At 52.2% G+C, this 23,229-nt stretch overlaps 1 protein-coding gene across 1 annotated transcript; it reads right to left on the bottom strand.

The window, feature by feature from the left end:
• Window positions 1-506: 506 nt before the first annotated feature.
• CTSH (cathepsin H) lies at window positions 507-22,265 on the bottom strand. The gene is made up of 12 exons (XM_012099136.4): window positions 22,138-22,265; window positions 17,761-17,792; window positions 17,009-17,114; window positions 15,686-15,756; window positions 14,932-15,036; window positions 12,460-12,546; window positions 11,633-11,688; window positions 9,645-9,726; window positions 8,137-8,205; window positions 3,650-3,756; window positions 1,663-1,788; window positions 507-949 (listed from the first exon to the last, which is right to left on the bottom strand). The coding sequence occupies exons 1-12, from the start codon at window positions 22,226-22,228 to the stop codon at window positions 874-876; spliced, it is 1,008 nt and encodes a 335-aa protein (XP_011954526.3). The 5' UTR covers window positions 22,229-22,265; the 3' UTR covers window positions 507-873.
• Between the last annotated feature and the right edge of the window lie 964 nt (window positions 22,266-23,229).

Here is a 23,229-nt window from a genome sequence, read left to right on the forward strand (position 1 = left end):
CTGAACTGGCAGGGAAGTCTAGAAAGCTTTTCTCGTTAGGAAAGTGTGACCTGTAGGAAAAACAGCACCAACTCATGCTGCAGACCCTGCTCCCCAGGGGCCAGAGGCTCCACAGCTACACATTGGGATGGTGGATGTGGCAGGAGGGTCAGGGGAAGGGGCTGGTAAGGGAGACATAGGGGCCATCCCAAGGGGTAGGGCAGGCGAGCTGGGAGCAGGAAGCTGAGCATGGGTAAGCCACGTGGAGAGTAAGGCTTCCTAACGGATGCTGTGGGTTGATGTCACTCTCTGCCAGAGCCTGGTGTATTTCCTCCTCCCTCCCCACATGCTCAAAACATCAAGCAAAATCTGCTCTTTTATCCAGGGTCCTCCACCTGGGAGACAAGCTGCACCAGCACCCTTGCATGCCATCCTTCCAGCCAGAGAGCCAGCCACCCCTGGGTGCCTCCCTCTTAGGAGACGGCCTGGAGACAGACCTAGACCCCAGCCCACAGCACAGACCTGGCTCAGGAGGTGCCCACTGCAGGTTTATTAAAGACCACAGAAGAGAGTGGAGCTTCTCCCCAATGTGAAATGCAGCCCTTCTGGGAAGAAAGAATATTCCTTGTCCACAAGGGGTTGATCAGTGAGAAACCATGTGTGAGGCACGCGGCTGGTGGTGACCTCTGCAGCAGAAGACGTGGGCAGGCTTGTTGCTCCATGGGATTCACCTCCCAGTTTTTTCTGGGTTTCCAGGCTTGGCATGGGGGTGAGGTACAAAGTGCAGGGCCACAGGTTAGGGGTGGTCTCCCAACATGTCCTCCAGGGCAGGATCTTGGGCCCCCGACTGCCTGGTCCTCGCTTTCTCCACTGACCCGTCATTGCCGCTGGGGCTCACACCAGGGGGATAGGGAAGGAGGCACAGGCCGCAAGGCCGCACATGTTCTTCCCGCGCTCGATGAGGAAGTACCTGGGCAGAGGGAGGGGCTGAGCCCTGGCCAAGATCTGACTCCAGGGGCTAGGCCCTCCCATTTATTCACAAAAGAGTAGCGTTGGGTTTACAGGTCTCCAGGAAACCTCTGACTTGGCCACCACATGAACTCTCTCCCATTATTCTGTCCCTGCTTCACTTCTCTCCAGAATCTCCTGAGGGCCCCCTTCTCAGTCTTGCCTAGTTGGCCTCATGCTGGGGACCCCTCCTCAGATGAGGACATCAAGTCTGAGACTTGGAGAGACACAAAGTCACATTGAGATATGTCCCCAGGCCACCTGACTGCAGCCCCTTCTAGAAGGAGGGGCTGTCCACCACCCGTAAACTTGTTCCTTTGGTTTCTCTCCCTCAGGGCCTCCCAGACATGGCCCAGAGCTGGGCCCTGTGTTGTGGACTGTCTCCTAGCGGTGGTCACAGAACCCACTGAACCAAACGGACTCCTGTGCCTGGATACACAGTCATTATAATCTGGGGTCTGAGATGAGAGAGGGGCTGCTGGAGGGTTCTTGAGGGGTGTGAAGGTTACATCCTCAAATTCCCCTCTTTCTGGCCTGGGCTCAGGCTCAGTTGAGCAGCCCCTTCTCGGAAGCCACATTGAGGCAGAGGAGACACACACCCTCCCTCCCACCGAGGGCCCCCCAGACCTGGGCAATCACGCCTCCCTCAGCATTCGGGACCTAGAAGCTGCTTACCCCTTCATTCCCCAGTGGGGGCCCCAAGAGTTCTTAACGATCCAGTAGGGTATCCCTTTCTCTTCTCCGTACCCAACAGCCAGCACTGCGTGGTTTACTTTATCCGGAGTCTTATGACAGGAAGTACTGGAAAAGGAAAATAAATAAAGGCTTGAAAATATGGAAAGGGTGGGATTTCTCTGGTAGTCCAGTAGTTGAGATGCTGTGCTTCCAACGCAAGGGGTGTGGGTTTGATTGCTGATCAGGAACCTAAGATCCCACATGCCACGTGGCCAAAAAAAGGATGAAAGGATAACATGATTCAGTGACACCCAGCAAGTGATTTAGAGCAATGTTTTCCAGAGCGGGGACTGGGAGGCACTGAAGGTGGTGAGTTAACGTTGGTGTAGTCACAGGGAAGGAGAAGTGTTCTCTTCAGCCCCTTGGGTTCTGTTGACCCAAAGGAGTGAGATGTAGCATGGAGCTGGCTGGGCCCTGACACCTGATGCTTTCCAATACTGCTCACATTACAAGGAAGGAGCAGCCCTCGACTGCGCCTTCTGAGGGCAGCACTGTCGGCTAGAGCTTCACATGACACTGCTTTGGTGCCACTGTATTTAGTTTTCACGATTACCCTGTATTTAGGGCAATTATACAGGCTTCTCATTTAAGACAGCGAACTAGTTCTCATGAGGAAATTCTGAGAATTTCAACCAGACGAGCTGCAGTGGCCGTGCGATCATTCAACCGATGTGTAACTGAGCTGTTGGCACGTGTCAGGCCTGGGGCAAGGTGTGGGATACCAGCAGCATGCCCAACTGTGCTCCTGGATTTAGGAAGCTCCGTTTGGCAGGGAGCAGGCAGGCAAAGAGGCTGGTTCTAGACAGTGACAACTAGGGGGCTGACAAGAGCCCAGGGAAGCGGACCCGACCAAGTGGAAACAGAATGGGCAGCGTGTGGGGGCAAGGGAGGCTTCCCTGGGAAGGTGGGTGCTCAGTGGAGTAGCAAATGGCACCTGCTCTGGCATTCTTCCCTGGGAAATTCCATGGGCAGAGGAGCAGGGTGGAACAAGGAGGATGTGGGTGGCTCTGATGGGATTTGAACTTGGAGAAAGAAGGACAGATGATAGAGGCTCCCCAAGCCAAGCTAAGACATGGGACAATGGGGTGTGCGTGGGTGTGTGCAGAAGTGGTGTGGTGAGAAGGGTGTTCAGAAGCTGACTGGCTCCAGGTGGAGGATGGACCATTAGTCGGGGCAAGGAACAAAGCAGTAAGGAGGTGATGGTGAGGAGAGGACATGTTTCTGAGCAGCAATCATGGGGCAGCATCTGATAAGGGGGAGGAGACAGGCAGGATCTGAGGTCCCTGCGGCCATCCAGCTTCATGTGGTGGGGAGGCCCTTGCCTCTCAGGGTCTACTGCTCAAGAGGCCCGCTGGCAGAAGCGGGCCTGGAGACTCAGCAAACAGTTGGCCGTGGAGTTCAAGACATATGTGAGAAGAGGGCAGAGGAGAAAGCCCTGGAACATGCTCGCATTTAGGGCTGGCCAGGCTGCAATCGAGGCCATTGAGGAGATGCTGGGCAGCGACCAGAAGTGGCTGCACTCACTCTCATTGTAAAACAGGCAAGAGGAATGGATGAGAGGAAGCCCACGCCAGAGAACTCAATGACCCTTCAGCACGGGATTCTGGCATCTGGGAGCAGCTGTTTTCCCTTCCCTGTTTCATATCTTCACAGCTTTGAACATGGGTGTTCACCACCAGAGGCAGCTCTTCTGCTGAGCGAGGGGGAGCTCTGGGCTCAAACAGGGGTCCCTGACCTGCTGTGTGACTCCTCTCCTCCTCCCCAACTCGGGGACTGGGGATCCTGACCCTCAGGGCTGCAGGGTGATGTAATAGGCCAGCAAACGTGGCATGGGTGGAGAAATCGTCAGACCCGGAGTGAGACCCGGGCCCGGCCACGGGAAGCCCACCTGCCCCTCCTCCCCTGAGGATGCTGGGGTCCTGCTCACCTGGAGTAGATGCCCTTTCTGTACATCATAAAGTCAGCAGTCACCTCGAAGGCGAAGCTCACGGGGTTGTATAGGGCCACGGCCTCTACCATCGCCTCCTCGTCGTTCTGTGGACAGAAGGGCGGACACGTGGACACGCTGGCCTCTGCCACTTCCCCACCCCATGCGAGAAATGTGGCCCTTTGTTCCAAAGTAGGTAACAGAGGCACAGAGGAGGGAAGAGAAAGGTGTTTTAGACCAAAAAGCTGCCACCAAAGGGGAACTTCCCTTCCTTGTAAGCAGAGCCTGCCCTGGACACTGGGGGCTGGTGTGGGGTCCCCTGCCAGGTGGTGCAGTGGTAAAAAACCTGCCTGCCAATGCAGGAGATGAAAGAGACATGGGTTTGATCTGAGTTGGGAAGATTCCCTGGAGGAGGAATTGGCAACCCACACCAGTACTCTTGTCTGGAAAATCCCATGGACAGAGGAGCCTGGTGGGCTATAGTCCATATGGTTGCAAAGAGTCAGACACGACAGTGATTAAGCACAGCACAGCCCTCTGGTGAGTGAATGGCCAGGATCCTTTGTGTTTTCTATTTGCTTATGGCCCCTTCCCCAAAACCCTGGCTCCCCTATGACCTCCCTGGACCTTGCTGGGCCTCCCTGCTTTGCTCCAAGAGAATCTGCACCCTTTGGTTTTGAGCCCAGGGTGCAGTGGAGACTCATTCACACTCTCACTCACAACCACATGCCACGGCCCTCCCGTGAGGCAGGGTCTCCCAGGGGTGCAGAGGTGAGTGGGACTCCCCTGTTCCCATCCCCAGGACCCCTGCACCCACAAATCTAGTCTAAGGAGCTTTCATTGTTTTTGGTAGAACACCGGGGTTAGAAGTCCGTGAGCAGACAAGGCTCAGATGGTGGTAGAAACAACACCTGGCAAAGGACTGTGTGCCTGAGAAGGACTCAGCCCCGTCAGCTTGGGGTTGGGGTGGGGCAGTGGGAGAAGTCCAGGGCTTCCTAGGGGCTGCAGCTTTGAAGCGGAGCTGCAGACAGCAGCGGCTGGAACCAGCTGTGCTTGTGCTGTCTCAGTCGCGTCGGACTCTGTGCGACCCCATGGACTGTAACCCATGCTGGTGTGGGTAACCATTTCCTCCTCCTCCAGGGGATCTTCCCAACCCAAGGATTGAAACCGAGTCTCCCCCACTGGCAGGGGAATTCTTCACCACTGCACTACCTGGGAAGCCCCTAGAATTACCTGGGGGGCTTTTAAAAAAATCCCAATGGCCAAGCTGCACCCCAGACAATAACGTTAGCATTTCTGGGGTGGGTCCAAGGCAGGAGGATTTCTTAAAGCATCTGTGCTGGGAACCACTGGGTTACCATGAGCTGAGGAGGCCATTCCCCTGGCTAGAGACCTTGGGGAGTTGAAGCAAGGAAGAGCTGAGGCCAGACCTCTGCTGAAGGAGGGGCAGGCTGAAGAGGTCAGGGCACCAGCCTTCCTCAGTCCTCTCTCCCTGGAGAAGGGGCAGAGACCTGGCTGCAAAGGGCAAATGACTGCCTGGAAAGCAAGCTGCTTCCTTCCCTGTGCTCAGCAAAGGCCTTGTCAGGGCCGGTGAGCCCAGGAAGGCCTGCCCACCAAGAGGTGGTGGGCGTCATGGGGCTGGCCATTCCCATGGCCAAGGAGGGCTGGATGCCCATGCTGGCCTGCTCGTCAGGGCCTGCACGTGTCACAGACAAGTTTCTCTCGGGCACCAGGCAAAAGGGATTGGATTGACCCCCAGTGCACCTCTTCAGTTCAGTCGCTCAGTCATGTCCGACTCTTTGCGACCCCATAAATTTCAGCACGCCAGGCCTCCCTGTCCCCAACTCCAGGAGTTCACTCAGACTCACGTCCATCGAGTCCGTGATGCCATCCAGCCATCTCATCCTCTGTCGTCCCCTTCTCCTCCTGCCCCCAATCCCTCCCAGCATCAGAGTCTTTTCCAATGAGTCAGCTCTTCGCATGAGGTGGCTAAAGTACTGGAGTTTCAGCTTTAGCATCATTCCTTCCAAAGAAATCCCTGCGCTGATCTCCTTGCAGTCCAAGGGACTCTCAAGAGTCTTCTCCAACACCACAGTTCAAAAGCATCAATTCTTCAGCGCTCAGCCTTCTTCACAGTCCAACTCTCACATCCATACATGACCACAGGAAAAACCATAGCCTTGACTAGATGGACCTTAGTCGGCAAAGTAATGTCTCTCCTTTTGAATATACTATCTAGGTTGATCATAACTTTTCTTCCAAGGAGTAAGCGTCTTTTAATTTCATGGCTGCAATCACCATCTGCAGTGATTTTGGAGCCCCCCAAAATAAAGTCTGACACTGTTTCCCCATCTATTTCCCATGAAGTGATAGGACCGGATGCCATGATCTTCGTTTTCTGAATGTTGAGCTTTAAGCCAACTTTTTCACTCTTTAGTTTCACTTTCATCAAGAGGCTTTTAGTTCCTCTTCACTTTCTGCCATAAGGGTGGTGTCATCTGCATATCTGAGGTTATTGATATTTCTCCCAGCAAATGGGCCAGAGTGGGTCAGCCCCTGGTGAGTGTGTCTAAGAGAAACCGGCTGTTTTCTCAAGATAAATGTATCATAGTCAGAAACATCCCAATTAAAGGTTCTGGAATGCCATGATCTCTGTTTCAATCCAGCTTACACTTCTAGTTCTGCAGCCCTGGTCAAGTTACTTAACCACTCTGAACCTTTCTTCATCCATAAAATGAAGGCAATAATGAAGGCAAAATCTCCTAAGATTGTCTTGAGTCTAAAGGAGATAACACAAGTTAAGTGGTTAGTACACTCCTTATGGCAGAAAGCAAAGAGGAACTAAAGAGCATCTTGATGAAAGTGAAAGAGGAGACTGAAAAAGCTGGCTTAAAACTCAACATTCAGAAAGTGAAGCTCATGGCATCTGGTCCCATCACTTCATGGCAAATAGATGGGGAAACAGTGGAAACAAGTGACAGGTTTTATTTTCTTGGACTCCAAAGTCACCGCAGATGGTGACTACAGCCATGAAATTAAAAGACACTTGCTCTTTGGAAAAAAAGCTATGACCAATTTGGACAGCATATTCAAAACCAGAGACATAATTTGTCAACAAAGGTCCATCTAGTCAAAGCTGTGGTTTTTCTAGTAGTCATGTAGGGATGTGAGAGTTGGACTATAAAGAAAACTGATTGCTGAAGAATTGATGCTTTTGAACTGTGGTGTTGGAGAAGACTCTTGAGAGTCCCTTGGACTGCAAGGAGATCAAACCAGTCAATACTAAAGGAAATCAACTCTAAATATCCACTGGAAGGACTGATGCTGAGGCCGAAACTCCAATACTTTGGCCACCTGATGTGAAGAATTGACTCATTGGCAAAGACCCTGATGCTGGGAAAGATTGAGGGCAGGAGGAGAAGGGGACAACAGGATGAGATGGCTGGATGGCATCATTGATTCGAAGGACATGAGTTTAAGCAAGCTCCAGGAGCTGGTGACGGACAGGGAAGCCTGGTGTGCTGTAGTCCATAGGGTCGCAGAGTCGTACATGACTGAGCGACTGAACTGAACTGTTGGGACTTCCCTAGTGGCCCAGTGGTTAATCTACCTGCCAATGCAGGGGACATGGGTTCAATCTCTGGTTCAGGAAGATACCACACGTGATGGAGCAATTAAGCCCAATGCACCACAACTAGTGAGTTTGTGTGCTGCAACTACTGAAGCTCATGCACCTGGAGCCTGTGCTCCACACCAAGAGAAGCCACTGCAATGAGAAGCCCGTGCACCACAACGAAGAGTAGCCCCCCTCGCTGAACCTGGAGAAAGCCCGCGCACAGCAATGAAGACGCAGCGCAGCCAAACAAACGAATTTGAAAAAAAAAAAGTGAACCAAACTCATAGCCACAGATTCATGTATATCACTTCACTGTTAAGTAAAGTAATCTTTGCGTGACTGTAATTTAAAGTGTTTAATATTGGGACTTCCTTGGTCATCCAGTAGTTAAGAATCCGCCTTCTAACACAGGGGATACAAGTTCAATCCATGGTCCCAGTGCCATGGAGCAACTAAAACTAAGCCCGAGCACCACAACTGCTGAGTCCACATGTTGCAACTGCTGAAGCCCATGCTCTGCAATAAGAGAAGCCACTGCAACGAGAATCCCACACACTGCAACTAGAGAAAGCCAGTGTGCAGCAATGAAGACCCAGTGCAGCCAAAAATTAAAAACAAGAAAGAATGAACACTTGTGCAGACTTGGGCCAGGACCAGAGCACCTGACCGCTGACCCCTGCTCTATCCCTTCCATCTTACACCCTGCTGCCATCGTGGTGACTGACATTCATTAATAATCAAAACCTTTTCAGTCAAAGGGATGTGCTGCCCAGAAAGGCTGCCATGCCATAACCCTTGGCCATCCGATGGCAGTGGAGGCTGCCTCCTGATCAAAACGTGTTCCCCATTGCAGAGAAGGGTTGGTACTCACCAGTGTGATGTTGGCTACATCCTTGACAAAAGCAATGGCCTTACTGGGCTGGTACTTGCAGTCACCATCCTGTTCAGGGGGCAAAGGTCATGGGATACAGGTTGGGGATGCTTACCCTGCCCTCGCCACCCCGAGCAATTTGATAACATTGATAAAGCAAAAGCTACAGGTACCAGGACTTGGGTGAGGGGGATCACTTAGGAGAGAATCAGAGGCATCCTTGTCCCTGAGGATGTTACAGTTCAGTGGGAGGAGACCATGCTGGCTTTGGCAGAGGTGGGCTCAAGTAGCCCCTGGTGGGAGCACGAGGACGGGGCCTGACCCAGTCCAAGGAGGCTTGCTGAGAAAAGGAACCCAGTAAGAGCCTGCATGGCAGGGGAGGGAGGGCCAGTCTCAGTCCAGGGAAGATGACCAACAAGAGGCAGGACACGTGCAGGGAAGAGCAAGCCCCTCTGAGATGGAGAGACAGTCAGGATGACAACACAGGACCTGAAGTTTAGGAAGCCGCAAGCGGTTGGGCGGGAGCGGAAGGTTTCCAAGGGGAGAGTTAAGTCAAAGACAAGACTGGGCAGACAGATTCGGGCAGAGGGACTTGGAAGGCAGGCCGGAGAGTCTGGAGTTTATCTTGCAAGCCCTGGGGAGCCTCTGAAGAATTCTGAACTGAGTGTACTCAGAGCTTGGTCTGAGAGGCCACTCTGGCAGCCCCTGGGGGAGGGTGGCCCAGGACAGACCACCCTCAGAGATCTAGGATGAAGGGGGACCAAGGGCTGAGTGGGGGAAGGGACACAGGACAGACCAAGGAGCAGAAGCAAGAAGGTCTCTGTAGGGGGAGGGTCTGGGCAGGGGGATTGCCCTGAGAAAGGGACACAAGTAGCCAAGAGGTTTTTGGGAAAGGTGGTGCCTCCCATGGCTGGGAGGGGCAACACCGGAGGAGAGTCCTGGGTTTGGGGGAAAGTCAGGGCGCCCAGCCGTGCACAGGCGGGGCTGAGGTGACAGCAAGGGAGGCCCTGGGCTCAGGAGCACTGTCTGCATGGACACGGAGTGTAGAAGCCACAGATGGCATTCTGGTGCACCCTCGGCAGGAGGTGCGGGCCAGGCCGTGAGCAGAGACGGTGCTGCCATGGACAGGGTGTAGAGGCCCCAGGACAGCTGAGCACTGGGGCTCAGACAAACAGAGGAGGCCAAAGAGTGAACATGAAGAGACAACACAGAATTCAGGAGGGAGTAGGAGTCCTCAAGAGGGTACAGGGGAGGGGTGCGTCCTGAGGCTGGGAGAAGAACAGAAATGGGGGCCCTGCAGACTAAGAAAATGGAGCCCAGGAGGGGAGAACAAAGATGGGAGGAGCCCAGGGGTGCCCTGCGACCAAGAAGATGGAGCCCAGGCGGGGAGAAAAGAGATAGGGGGCTCTGGGGGGCCCTGCAGACCAAGAAGACGGAGCCCAGGCTGGGAGCACAGAGATGGAGCACCCTGCAGACCAAGAAGACAGAGCCCAGGCTGCCCGAGTTACCTCGCCCCTGTAGGGGTAGGTGTCTTCACCCATGATGCCCTTGTTGTACCGGATGTACTCGAAGGCCTGGCTGGGGAGACCCCTGCAAGAAGCACACACAGCTGTGCCCACCTGGGACTGGCCCCGATAGAGGTAGGGCCTGCGGAGGCTGGGGCATGCCAGACGTCTGCCCTGGCGGGGCTGGGGGGCTGTGGTAGTGACTTCAGCCCTGAGTCCTAGGACAAGCTTGAGCGTGGTTCCCTGCAGGAGACTCCTGTGCTGGCTGCCGCTGAAGCAGGACTCGCCCGGGAGAGGGCTGGGCCGCTGGGAAGGGGCGGGAGGTAAGGCTGGGAGCCTGCTCTGGGGGAACACGAGGGGCCTGGCTTTATACCTATGTGCACAGGAAAGGTCTTAGAGCACTGCACGTGAGGAGGAGATGAGGGCTGGAGACACTGGGAACCATGAGTCAATCCCTAACAACCTGTTTGAAGAATAGGCCAGGAGGTAGGTAGACAGACTGGGAGTTTGGGGTTAGCAGATGCAAACTGGTATATCTAGGATGGATAAACAACAAGGTCCTACTGTATAACACAGGGAACTATATTCAATATCCTGTGATAAACCACAATGGAAAAGAATATGAAAAAGAATGTATGTATGTGTATATAACTGTCGCTGTTCAGTCGCTAAGTCATATTTGACTCTGACCCCATGGATTGCAGCACGCTAGGCTACCCTGTCCTTCACTATTTCTCGGAGTTAGTTCAAACTCATGTCCATTGAGTCAATGATGCTATCCAACCATCTCATCCTCTGCTGCCCTCTTCTCCTCCTGCCTTCCGTTTTTTCCAGCATCAGTGTTTTTTTCCAATGAATCAGCTCTTTGCATCAGGTGGCTAGAGTATTGGAGTTTCAGCTTTAGCATCAGTCCTTCCAATGAGTATTTTGGGTTGATTTCCTTTAGGATTGACTGCTTTGATTGCCTTGCTGTCCAAGGAACTCTCAAGAGTCTTCCCCAGCACCACAGTTCAAAGGCATCAATTCTTTGGTGCTAAGGCTTCTTTATGGTCCCACTCTCACACTGGTACATGACTACTGGAAAACTATAGCTTTGGCTATACGGACCTTTGTCAGCAAAGTGATGTCTCTGCTTTTTAATATGTGTATAACTATGGGGTTGCAAAGAGTCGGACACGACTCACCGACTGAACAACAATGACGTGTATAACTGAGTCACTTTGCTTTACGGCAGTAATTAACACAACACTGTAGTTCAACTAGACCTCAATAAACAAATAAATGGGCCAGGAGAGCAGGCCCGGCAAAATACAGTGTTTCCGCCTGAACGTGGCACCTCATCTATAGAAAAGCTCCTTCACACAGCCTGCCAAGCTGGGGCAGCCAAAGCTTCAGAGTAGGGGACCCCAGTCTCTCAGCCACAGACCAGTACCTCCCGTCATCATCAATATTAGATCAGAAATAAAAGCACAATAAATGTACTGTACTTGAATCATCCTGAAACCATCCCCACTCCATCTCTGCCCCCCCACACACCCCCCAGTCCATGGGAAAATTGTCTTCCATGAAACCAGCTCCTGGTGCCAAAAAGGCTGGGGACTGCTGCCCTAGAGAATTCGCAGACAGCCAACCGGACACCTGTGTGTGAACCTTGCTTCTGCAGGACGATGTGCTTCTCATTCTGTGAGTTCTTTTGGCCACTCACCCAGAGGCCCGGGTGGCGGATGAGGCCAAAAGCGCTGAGGGGTGACAGCCAGGTGACAACAGGGAAGGAGGACCGGTTCTGGGAGCAGACAGGCCTGGGCCTGGCTTACAGGTCCGCCCACTCCAGCCGATGGACCTCGGGTATGTGGGGTGACCATCCTCCTCTTTAAGCGGGGCCAATTTTGCTCCCACCCAGGACAGAGTCTCGGCCCATCCTAGACCCAACAGAAGTAACCCCGGGAAATGAGAAGGGGCTCCAGGCCTCCCTACCCCGGTCTGGGACGTACCCTTGGCAGCCATGGTTGTTGAAGTTCTGGGCGCAGTCCACCAGCTGCTGCTCAGCCTGGAGAAGGAACACATACCTGGTGAGCTAGGTGTTCACCAGGAGAGCCCCCAGCTCAGGGGCCCCTGAGCCGACCACACCTGTGGCCCCACCAGCTCTGGGTCAGGAGGATCAGGTTATACTCCCCCAGGGCAAGGTCCATCTCTGCGTCCGAGGGGCCAGCCCAGAGCCAGCGCCTTTTGGGGAAGAGCTCAGTGATGACCTGGCAGCCAAGCCGGCATGTGAGAGGGTGAGGAGGGGCCGGAAGGGTGCACGTAGGTGGGCCCCATGGTGGCATGTGGGAGGGAGGGGATAGGCCTTCCCTACTTCTGGGCCCTGGTGGCCCTTGCCAGTTTAGTCCTCTCTTCCCCCGCTTCCCTATGCAGGATGCCATGGTCCGACAGTCACCCCTTGCTCTGGGGGCTCTGGGGGTCCCTTCCCCCTGCAGGAAGACGACCAGCCTGGGAGGGGGTGCAGCTCCTACAAGACTGCCTCCCAGGCAGGCTCTGCTACCTGAAGGCCCTGGGTTCCCAGACCGAGGGACACCCAGACCCACTCAGGAATGAGCCTCAGTCCTTCCAAACCGTCAGGGAAGGTCTGCATGCCAAATATCCGTAAGGCTGGGACACAAAGCCCAGCTGACATGGCCAGTCTTCTAATGCCCTGAAGAAGCCTGAAGGCCTGGCCTGCCCCACCAAGTCAGGGCTCGGAGCCAAGCTGTGACCCCTGCAGGAGGAGACCCTGACCCCACGCTACCCCACATCCCACCCCGCCTCGTGGCTGGTCACTCACCAGGAAGGGCAACTTCCCTGTTGCTATAGCGACAGCAGACTCCAGGGCCCCGGTGGTGGAGAAGGTCCAGCAACTGCCGCAGCTGCCCTGGAGGCCAGAGTGGAGAAGCGGAGTCAGAACCTGGGCCCCTCAGGCTCCTGAGAACCTCAGTGGACCAAGCCCCAACTCACATCTGTCCGTGCTGATCCTCACAAGCCCCAAGTGGCTGGCATCCTTCTCCCCATGTTACAGATGAGAAGACTGAGGCTTGTAAAAAAGGGGCGGCAGCAGCTGTGCACTCCCCATCCGGCCCCTCGCTGACCAACCCCCACTGTGCTGCCAGGGCTGGAGGAACTCCCGACTCCATTCTGTGCTGTTCTACATGTCCTCCTACTTTTTTTCTTTCCTTGCTGCACCACGAGGCACAGGGGATCTTAATTCCCCAAGCAGGCATCGACCCACGCCCTCTGCAGTGGAAGTTGAGTCTTAACCACTGGACTGCCTGGGAAGTCCCTCTACTTCTGAATCTCCTGCTGGCTTCTCTTCTTCCCACTGCTCTCAACAGAAGGACTCACCAAAGTCCTATTTCCAGAACCTTCTCTCTCACCCTTCCCCCTCCAATATCACCCACAGTCCTGTCAAACTAACAACTTCCCAGACCCCACTTCAGCCCTGACCTCTGCCCAGACCCAGACTACCTGCCTCCCAGAGGACCCCACCTGTATACACCCCAGACACCATAGACCCTGGGTGTCCTGCCCCAGCCATCCATCTCCCCGTCCTCTACCATGATCACGGCCACTGACCAGTCTCCTGACACCTCACTGGGGCCAGGTGTCGGGTGCTGGAGCCTGCCTGCCCACTTCAGATCACAGTCCTGCCTCCACCCACCATGTGAGCTGGCCAAGGGGTGTCTCCTCATCCCCCAGTTTCATCACGTGTACAACAGGAACCACCATGCTTGCCCCACAGAACTGTCAGAAGCACAGATAAGATCCTGCCAGTCATGCAGTTACCCCACGGGTTCAGTAACACCAGCTGCTGTTAGCATCTTTCTCTCATCCCCATCTTTGTCTCTTTTCCACCCTTTGTTGGCTCAACCATCCATAGACTACTTCTGAAACGTCTCCTCAGATCCTTTCCTCACTGTTCTTGTCTACTCCTCACTTGTCTCCTGGAAAGAGCCTTCACTCTCCCCCCATCCCCAGTCTCTTCTCAAATCCTTCCCTTGGCAGCGGGAGGGGAGGGCCTGATCAGAGTATCTCTGGTCAAGGAGTGGGCTTGGCCACTGAGGAAAGAGACAGAGCAGGCCTTGAGCAGAGACCTGCTTGGTTTGCACCTTCAGCCCTTGAGGCTGCTGTGCTAATGTCAGATCCTGTCGTCAGACCTGTAACCATACGGTGGCTATAGTGAGAGCCCATATACACCCACAGGGGTGACCACCTTGTTCCAGCCCCTCTGCTCAGGGGTCTCTCTCCTGCCTGATAGCTAGCTAACAAGAGGACCCAGAACATCCTTGGCAGACCTCTGCTTTCTCCTTGCCCAGAGGGTGAGTGGGTTCAGGCTTCCACATTGAATACTTGTTGGGCTTTGAACTGTCCTTGGATTCTCAGATGGTTAAAAGCCACCTTGGGGTCTTAGGGGAGGGGACTGACTTCACCCTACCCCTCTGCTGGAGCGGAGGCTCGTTTTGGCTTCTGGGTTCTGGCTGAACCGTCTAGTTCACTAGGCAGGCTCTAGGAATCCAGTGAGCCTGGGGGCATCATGGCCGCGTCATGTGGATTTCAGGAAAAGGAGAAAATGTTTCTCATGGCAAGTTTCAGTGGAAAGCCAAGTGCTACCAGGAGGGGAACCTTCACCCTGTGTTTCCTGGGAGCAAGGGGTGGGGATGCTTCTGAAGATGGCCACTGCACTGTCGCTTTCGGGGACAGCAGGGCCCAGGCTCCCAGCAGTGTGTGGGGCCCTCCAGCCAGCCGCTCATCCTTAGCCCTCAGTGCAGGGACCGGCCACCACCTTCCTTGCCTGGCACGCAGTGTTCTGCAGGAGGTGCTCTTCAGAGTACGTCTGCAAAGCTGCGCTCCTTGACCACTTGCAGCTCCCTTGAGGGAGGCAGAGGGCCAGGGAGGGGCTGGGCCTGGTGCCTTGTGGAGTGGATGGAGGACAGGAAGAAAAGACGTGTAGGAATGGGGTCCTGTATCCAGTTACAGAAAGGCATAGATGTTTAGGGTGATTGTAGGAGAGACCTAGGGCCAGCGGGGAGCTTCAGACAGGGCAGTGTGGCAGGAGGGAAGGGGTACACTTCAGCCCAGAGAGGAACTACATCCATAAAAACAATGACCTCCTGGCCTTTTGGAGGAAGGCAGCTGGAAAGATAATGAATGGAGTTGGGCGTATTACTCTTTGTGTTTTGGGATTCTCTTGAGTTTTTCTTCCTAGCATACTGTCTGAGAATGTTGTTGTTTTGGAGGAAAAACTGGGGACCATCATGCATACCTGATTTTTCACTGGTGTGACAAAATTTCCTTTTTCTCGCCAGTCCATGGAGGGTGGGTAGGGACCAGTACCTCGAAGGTAGTTACTTTTGGTGGCTGAGCAATTCTGAAATGACAAATTACAAGTTTTTCAGGGGAAAAAACCCGCATTTCTGATGGAAAAGTATGTAATTAAAAGTCACCACAGGAGAATGTGAAAGATTATGGTTGTCTGAACCATCCTATTGTACTCTATTAGTTCCAAATGCTAAATGACAGGTCCTTTGGGGGGCTCAGGTTGGGGCAGTTAGGACAGGGAGGGCAGATTTAGCAAATAAAAATACAGTTCACCCAGTTAAAGTTGAATTTTAGATCAATGATGAAAAGGTTGTAGTGTACATCCCATGCAATACTTTGGATATTACTTATGCTAAAATATTATTTGCTGGGACTTCTCTGGTGATCCAGTGGTCAAGAATCTGCCTGCCAATGCAGGGAACCCAGGTTTGATCCCTGTTCCAGGAAGATCCCACATGCTCTGGAGCAACTAAGCCCAAGTGCCACAACTACTGAAGCCCGCGTACCTTAGAGCCTGCAACAAGAGAAGCCACTGCAAGGAGAAGGCTGTGAACCACAGCCAGAGAGTAGCACCCACTCAACCCACTCACTGCAACTTAAGACAGTCCTGTCAGCAAACAAAGACCCAGCGCAGCGGAAGAAAAAAAAAAAAGCCAAACAGAAAAGACTCAGATTTGGTCCCAGTGAATAATACCCACCTGAGGCTCTGACCAAAGATACTTGCGTTTTAATTCGGCAAAGCTCATGTCTGAAAATTGATTCAGTCCCACTGAAAAAAGAGAAGGCAGAAGAGGAAACAGTCAAACAAAAAACAAAACAAAACAGAGGTGTTCAGTAGATCACTAATAAAAAAAACAAAAAATAATGAAATCTCACATTCCCTCGTGTCCTATTTATAGGCCCTCAACTTCGCTTCTTTGAATTTTTAAACGGAATGGACACAGTTGAACTGTTTTAAAACAAAATTTTAAATTTATTTTTTACTGAGGTATAGTTGACCTTTGAACAACGTGGTTTGAACTGGGCAGATCCACTTATACGTGGATTTTTTTCCAATAGTGAATACTACAGTGCAACATGATCCCGGGTTGGTGTAATCACGGGATGCAGAACCGTGGATACAGAGAAAGTACACATATGGAGGAAATGCATATATGGAGGGCAGACAATCAGCTATACTCAGATTCTCAACTGTGCAGACAGTTGGTGCCTCTGACCCCACACTGTTCAAGGGTCAACTATAATTTACTACACCAAGGTCACCCTGACTGTGCTTCGAAATTCCCTGGGGAACTTTGCAACAGTACCCGTGTCTGGGCTGCACCCCAGAGATGCGGACGTAGTATGCCTGGGCACTCATGTTTTAGATGCCCCGTTAGTAGGTCTGGTGGACGTCCGGGTACAGGACCACCACACCTGCGCCAAGTGCCTGCCACCTGTTACCTCCTTCAGTCTTCATAGTCTGGCGGGGGGAGCCTTATGATCTCCACTTGACAGTCAAGTGAAACTTCAGAGCTGCCAATGCCCCCCAGGGTTGACACAGCCAATATTGGGCAGAAATGAGGGTCAAACTGAGGTTTCCTTCCACTTCACGCTTCTGCCCATGTTACTCACTCAGTCGACAGTGCCGTCACTTCTGAGTCCTCAGTGTATGTAGCGAGTGTTTCTAGTGAAACGAACCCAGACTGAAGGCAGATGTCCTAAGGAGCTGCTCGTGAGTCCAGAAGCACTGCTCCCCTCGGCAGCCCAGGGGCTCAGCATCTGGGCTGGACCCTCAGAAGGCAGGAACACCACAACCCTTCGGAGGGACACCCTAAAGTTACAACCCCTTGAATCTCAGAGAACAATAGCAGAGCTGGAACGTGAGGTTGGCCCAGCCTAGCTTCAGAGCCTTGGTGGCTGCTCTCCCCCTGCCCCGCTCCCAAGCCCAGTGGACCCTGTATTCATTCATTTCTTTCCAGATCTGAGCTGCTCCCTTCTCCCAGGGATGAGCGGCCTGGAGGCAAGGTGTCCCCACGTACTTTTAAATGTGTGGTTCCTGGCGTTGTGGGCGTTGATCTCCCTCAAGTTGCTGGCAAACACCTGCAGCCTGTGGTGGTACTCCTCTGAGCTGTATTTCTTTTGATGCTGAAACACGTTAGCAATAAGTCACGGAAACAGGACGCTGCTCACCAGAGGGTAACGGTTTTGTCTTCTAAGAGGAGGAATGGAGGTTTTCTTCCTGCCATGATTCTCAGGCCAAAACTGTATTAGAGGTGGGATACTGCCCTGGGTCTCTGCAGAGCATGGGGAAGTTTATATAGGAACCCCCCTGCCTCCAGGGGCCTGTGGCCAGAACAAAGGCTATGCAGCTGCCGTAGAGTCAGTCAAGAGACGGAGAAGGCCTGTCACGTTTAGGTCAGCCCTGGATGCTACAACTGGCACTAGGTCAAGTTCATGGCAGAAATCAACATTTTTCAAAAATATGCACACCAGTGTTTTTCAATTGACTTTGTAGCCAGTTACACAATGTGATTTGAATACAAAAAATGTAAATGAATCTGAAGGTTTCCAAGGCTGCTAGCCAACTTCACCACTGGGGACCAGACCACTGTTTGGAAGGAACTCACTTAACGAAATCTTTTTGCAGTGTTTGACTCATCCCCTTGTGGGAAAAACACAGGGGAGGGGAGCTGGAAATTCCTCATTCATCGTCTCAAATCTAGGACAGTTTGTTCTGATAACAGGAAACAGTGAAGTGAGAAACTTCAGAAAGAAGAAGTTGGAGACTGACCTGCACCATCCATGACTGAAAGTGAAACTTCTCTGCAAAGAGGAAAAAAAAAAAAAAATTAAGTCTGGGTGCCTTGTGGTCATGTCTATAGCCAAGCGGGGCACAAGAGAACTGATTTGCATTTTAATGAACTGGGTTAAACTTAAAGCACCAAAAATGGTGGTATACAATACAGAATTTGAAAAGGAACTAAATTCTTACTGCTTTTGTGCTCCAAATTAATTTTGAAAAAGTACATGCCATTAACCTACAGTATTAAAAATCAGGATAATGGTAATACTTAGTGAGGAGTCAAAGGGGGCTTCTGGGGTGCTGGTAATGTTCTGTGGCTTCATCTGTGTGCCAGTTTCAGGAGTATGCTTAGATGATGAAAGTTCACTGAAATGCATATTTAATGATTTGTGTTCTCTTCTGTGTCATATTTTAAGAAGTTAATTTAAAAACCTAAATGCCAGGACTTCCCTATTGATCCAGTGGTTAACACTGTAGTTCCAGTGCAGGGGGTTTGATCCCTGATTGGGGAACTAACCCCACATGCTGCATGGAGAGGCCAAAAATAAATACATAAAATTTTAAAAAAGTATTGAATTTAACAGAGAGCTTGTTATTCATGATAACACAAATAAATACTTTAAAAACCCTTATATACCGTGTCAGCAATTTTTAAAAAAGGGACAGATGATAAATATTCTAGACTTTGCAATCTCTACAGTCTGTTACAACTACTCAACTCTACCCTCACATGTGAAAATGAAGGGGTGTGACTGTTTCAATAAAACTTTATTTACAAAAACGGGCTGCCTAGTTGTTTGTAGACTCTTACTATATCCACCCTTGTACATTTTTAAATGTAAAACTGCATTTCAAATTTAAATAGCTGCAAAGGATGTACACCAGTTTATTGCAATTAATGACATTTAAAAATACGACTGTTCCATCATCTTCAAAGGATGCTAGCCAAAGAATTCCATATACCATCACGATGTGATACCCACCATCAATAACATGAACAAGCCCTTCTATAAGAGCTGAATAGTTCATATAGTTTCTTTTTCTCCTTGAACCCCCATCTCCATCCACATCTCACAGAATTTTATCCTAAGGGAGCATCTGTTTAATTTATTTTGGGGGGCCACACTGCAGGGCATGTAGGACCTAGTTCCTTGACCAGGGATCAAACCCATGCCCCCTGCATTGGAAGTGCAGAGTCTTAACCACTAGACCACAGTGGAAGTCCCAGGGAGTATCTGTTTATACTTCATTGCTCTAGTATCCTTTTATGCAATGACAAGCATGGAAAGTATAAATTTAAATTACTGTTACTCCTGGTGACCCATATACCTCTGGATATTATAAAAGTTCATTCTGGATTAAGTCATCATCATTATTAAGACTCCAACTGATTAAAAACATGTCAAATATATTATACCTAATGAAAAGCAATTGTTAAACATAAAAAGTAAACTTGCATTGGAGAGGCATCTCTTAATGAGGTAAATTAAACTTAATTAATGCTCTCCTCATGGATTTATATATTCATGAGTGATTATTACCTGTTTTTCTGAATGGGTTAGCATTAATTCTGATCTTTGTCTCAGCCCTTTGAAAGGGCTGAGAAATTCTGCTCAGATAAGCAGGATTGCTTATTGCTTCTGGGAACAGAAGGCTAGTTTTGGAGCAAAGTCACGCAATTCCTCATACTCCTTTGTACACCCCCACATCACATGGCACTCTATTGCTAAACATTGTCTCTAGGACCCTTGGAAGTAAAGGGTGTGGAAATGGATTTACTGTCTGTACTGGTATCACTTGGTACTTTCCTGTGTTCCTCCACTGGTCCACGGGCTTCCCAGGTAGTGCAGTGGTAAAGAATCCGTCTGCCAATGCAGGAGACACAGGCTTGATCCCTGGGTCAGAAAGATCCCTTGGAGGAGGAAATGGCAGCCCACTCCGGTATTCTTGCCTGGAGAATCCCATGGACAGAGGAGCCAGGCGGGCTATCATCCATGGGGTCACAAAGAATTGGACACAACTGACCACACACGTGTGCCACCAATCCACACCCTGCAGCTGGAAGATCACAGTTGTATGGAATTTAGCTCTCCCCTTGTGGGTCATAGATCTATTCCAGAAACCAAGTGACAGCCATTTTTCCTGAGAAAGAAATGCACATTTCTCCAGGATATCCCCTGCGTGCGGTTTGCTGCTGCTGCTGCTAAGTCGTTTTAGTCGTGTCCGACTCTGTGCAACCCAATAGACGGCAGCCCGCCAGGCTCCCCCATCCCTGGGATTCTCCAGGCAAGAATACTGGAGTGGGTTGCCATTTCCTTCTCCAATGCATGAAAGTGAAAAGTGAAGTCACTCAGTCGTGTCCGACTCTTAGCGACCCCATGGACTACAGCCCACTAGGCTCCTCCGTCCATGGGATTTTCCAGGCAAGAGTGCTGGAGTGGGTTGCCATTGGAGGACTGCAAATCTTGGTTAGCCATTATAGCTGATGGCTTCAGAAGTGAAAAAGTGAAGTGAAAGTTGCTCAGTTGTGTCTGACTCTTTGCGACCCCACGCACTGCAGCCTGCCAGGCTCCTGTGTCCATGGATTTCCCAGGCAAGAATACTGGAGTAGGTTGCCATTCCCTTCTCCAGGGGATCTTCCCAACCTAGGGATCAAATCCAGGTCTCTTGTATTAGCAAGCAGACTCTTTACCATCTGAGCCACCAGGGAAGCCTGATGGCTTTAGAGGAAGACAGATCTCAGCGTAGGACCAGGGCTTGAGGCAGATGGAGTTTAGGACAACTGACCAATGTTTGCCTGCAGAGGTTTCAAAAGCTACAAGCAGGCGTGAAAATCCAGCACTACTTCTCATTCGTTGGAGGTCAGAGGGAGAAAAAGCCAGAGGTGATCTTGGGGTGGGGCCAGAAGGACATCTGGTGACCCTTGCACAATAATCTCAGACCCATTTCAGTCCATTGTGACTTTTGGAAGGAAGCACACATCCTTTCTTTATGTGCTGTTTCGGGGAGCACATGGTACTATCTAGAACAGGGGTTAACAAACTCTGACTTGCCATTTGTTTTTGTATGGCCCACGAGCTAAGAATGTTCATGTTTAAAAATGTTTTTTTGAAAACCACATTGTGTAGCACTTTAAAATCATTTGAATTCAAACTTCAGTGTGTCTAAATAAAAGTTTCTGGGAGCACAACTGGCTCATTCATTTACATACCACCTTTGGCTGCTTTCAGCACAGAATTAAGTAGCTGATACGGAGACTGTGTGGTCCACAAACAGCCTAAAGTATTTACTATGTGGCCATTCACAGGAGAAGCATGCCAAACCGTACTCTGGAAGAACAGCTTCCAGCACCAGCCCTCCTCCCCCACGCAGGCCACACGGCCCTGGCTGGCGGGCAGCTGGGTTTCTTCAGGTTGGGACTGAGCTGAGCTGGGCGTAGTCCCAGGTCTGCAAGACTGGGGGGCTTCTTTGTATCATTGGGTCGGGAGGAATGAGGCAAGATTCTAGTGGAAAAGATTCCTCCTCAGGGATCTTTGTCCTATCCCCAGGCTACTCTTTGGCTACAATTCTTTGTCCTCAGGGTGAGGAGGCAGGTGGGCTTGGGAGGTCAGAGCCTGTGGGCGGTGGGTTGAGGCTGAGGGTGGTGGGCAGGGGGCAAGGCAGGAGGACCTTCGGGACAGCCTTTAGCTTGGGTAGGTGGCTGGATTTGCAGCAAGAGAACTAGGGTAAGAGCAGCAGGAAGCTGGACCACTCAGCTTCCTGAGTGGAAGACCTGGGGCGTACAGGGGAGCCCTGGGGCTTGACCTTATACCCTGGGTCCTTGGAACAAACAGCCTCAGTTTTCAGGGGCTAAATCTGCTGTGGCTCCGCACAGTCACTCCTTGAAAGGGCAGGTCCAACCCATTCACAGGCTCTCAAGGCACCCCTGGGGACGTCCCCTGTGCCCAGTTCCTGGCAGCTGCCAGAAAATGCTGGGAAGTCCCTGCTAGCCTCTGGCAGGGGGAGATCCGGGCCCTCTCAGTCTCCAGGTACGGGGTGGAGAGCAGAAGGGGCCTCTGGGGCGTTTCCTGTCAGCGCCCCTGAGCAAGGGGGACCCCCGGGCACCTATCCATCCGCTCCTCGGGTCCCGCAAGACCCTCACCCTCCAAACCTCCCCCTTCTCTAGCCCACACCCCACACCATCACACAGGCTACCCTTCCTGGACTCCGGTCCCGATCCGCAGAGCCCCAGGGCCTCGGGCCTGTGACGTGGGCTGCCCGGCTCCTCCCAAGCGCGGAGTCCGGACCAGCCCAAGTTCTCCAGAGTCTCCGACCTGCCGGCTCCTCTCCGGGAGCGCCCCGTCCCCGTCCCCGGAGTCCCCGTACCTAAAGAGTTCACGGCCAGTTCGGCGGCGCCGCAAGCGGGGGCGCCCAGGAGCCAGGCTCCCGCGCAGAGCAGCGGCAGGACGGCCCACATCGCGGCGGCTGTGACGGCTCGGCCGGCGCACTGGCTTGGAGGGCTGCGGGGCAGGCGGCCAAAATGTGCACGGGACAGCAGGAGGGGCGGGGCCGGGCGGCGGGCGGGGCGAGGGGAAGGGGAGGGAGGGGGATTGGAGGAGGAGACGAAGCGGGGGAGGAGGAGGGGGAAGAGGTGGAGGCAGCAAAACAACCCGGGGAGCCCTTGCGGCTGAAAGACGGTGGCCTTCGACTTCCCTCGGTCTCAGTCGCCTCCTTCTTACCCTCTTCTCATCTTTCACCTCTCCTCCGGGGACCACTCCCCTTCTCTGCAAGGAAAGGCGAGTTGGACCACTCAGTCTGCAGGAGTCCTGCCCATCTGCTTATCTGCCAGACCTGGCCGGATGGGCCAGGGTGGTGCCTGTCCTCAGCCCAGATTCCCCATATCCCGACCTCTCCTGACGCCAGGGCTCCCATCTCCCACCCTCATTATTCACCTTACCCTGATGGGCCCTTCAGACTTGGGATGAACTCAAACTAGAGCAGTTAGATCGCTGTTTTTATGACGTTGTTCCATCCTTGCAAGCACCTCCCCCAAGGAGTTTTAGTCTTTCTGTCGAGAGAGTCATATTAGCAGCTGTAGGGCCATTTTCTCTATTTTGCAAATCTGAAAGAAAAAAAAGAAAAAAAGAATAGGATGTGTAAGAGTCCGGGTGTGAGATAAATAGAACAGGGAACATTTTCAACTAAGGCAGTGTGCTCAGGGATTGCTTCAAGGGAGAGGAGAGGGCAGTTAGACCTGCCTGCAGTAACCTGTCAAGCACCCAGTGGGGCCGAGTTGTTCACTTACATCATCACCTTGCCAAGGGGCAGGTTGTTGCTCTTCCTTTTTACAGATGGGGAAACTGAGGCTCCAAGAATTAATGCTAACGTTCCCAGTAAGTGTGCTTCCCAGTACCACGATTGCTCACTCTGCTCTTCTGGAGTCCTAGGCATTTGGTGTGTCAGATCCTGCTGGCACTG

Source organism: Ovis aries, chromosome 18, assembly GCF_016772045.2.
Source record: "Ovis aries strain OAR_USU_Benz2616 breed Rambouillet chromosome 18, ARS-UI_Ramb_v3.0, whole genome shotgun sequence".
In the NCBI taxonomy this organism is placed as follows: domain Eukaryota; kingdom Metazoa; phylum Chordata; class Mammalia; order Artiodactyla; family Bovidae; genus Ovis; species Ovis aries.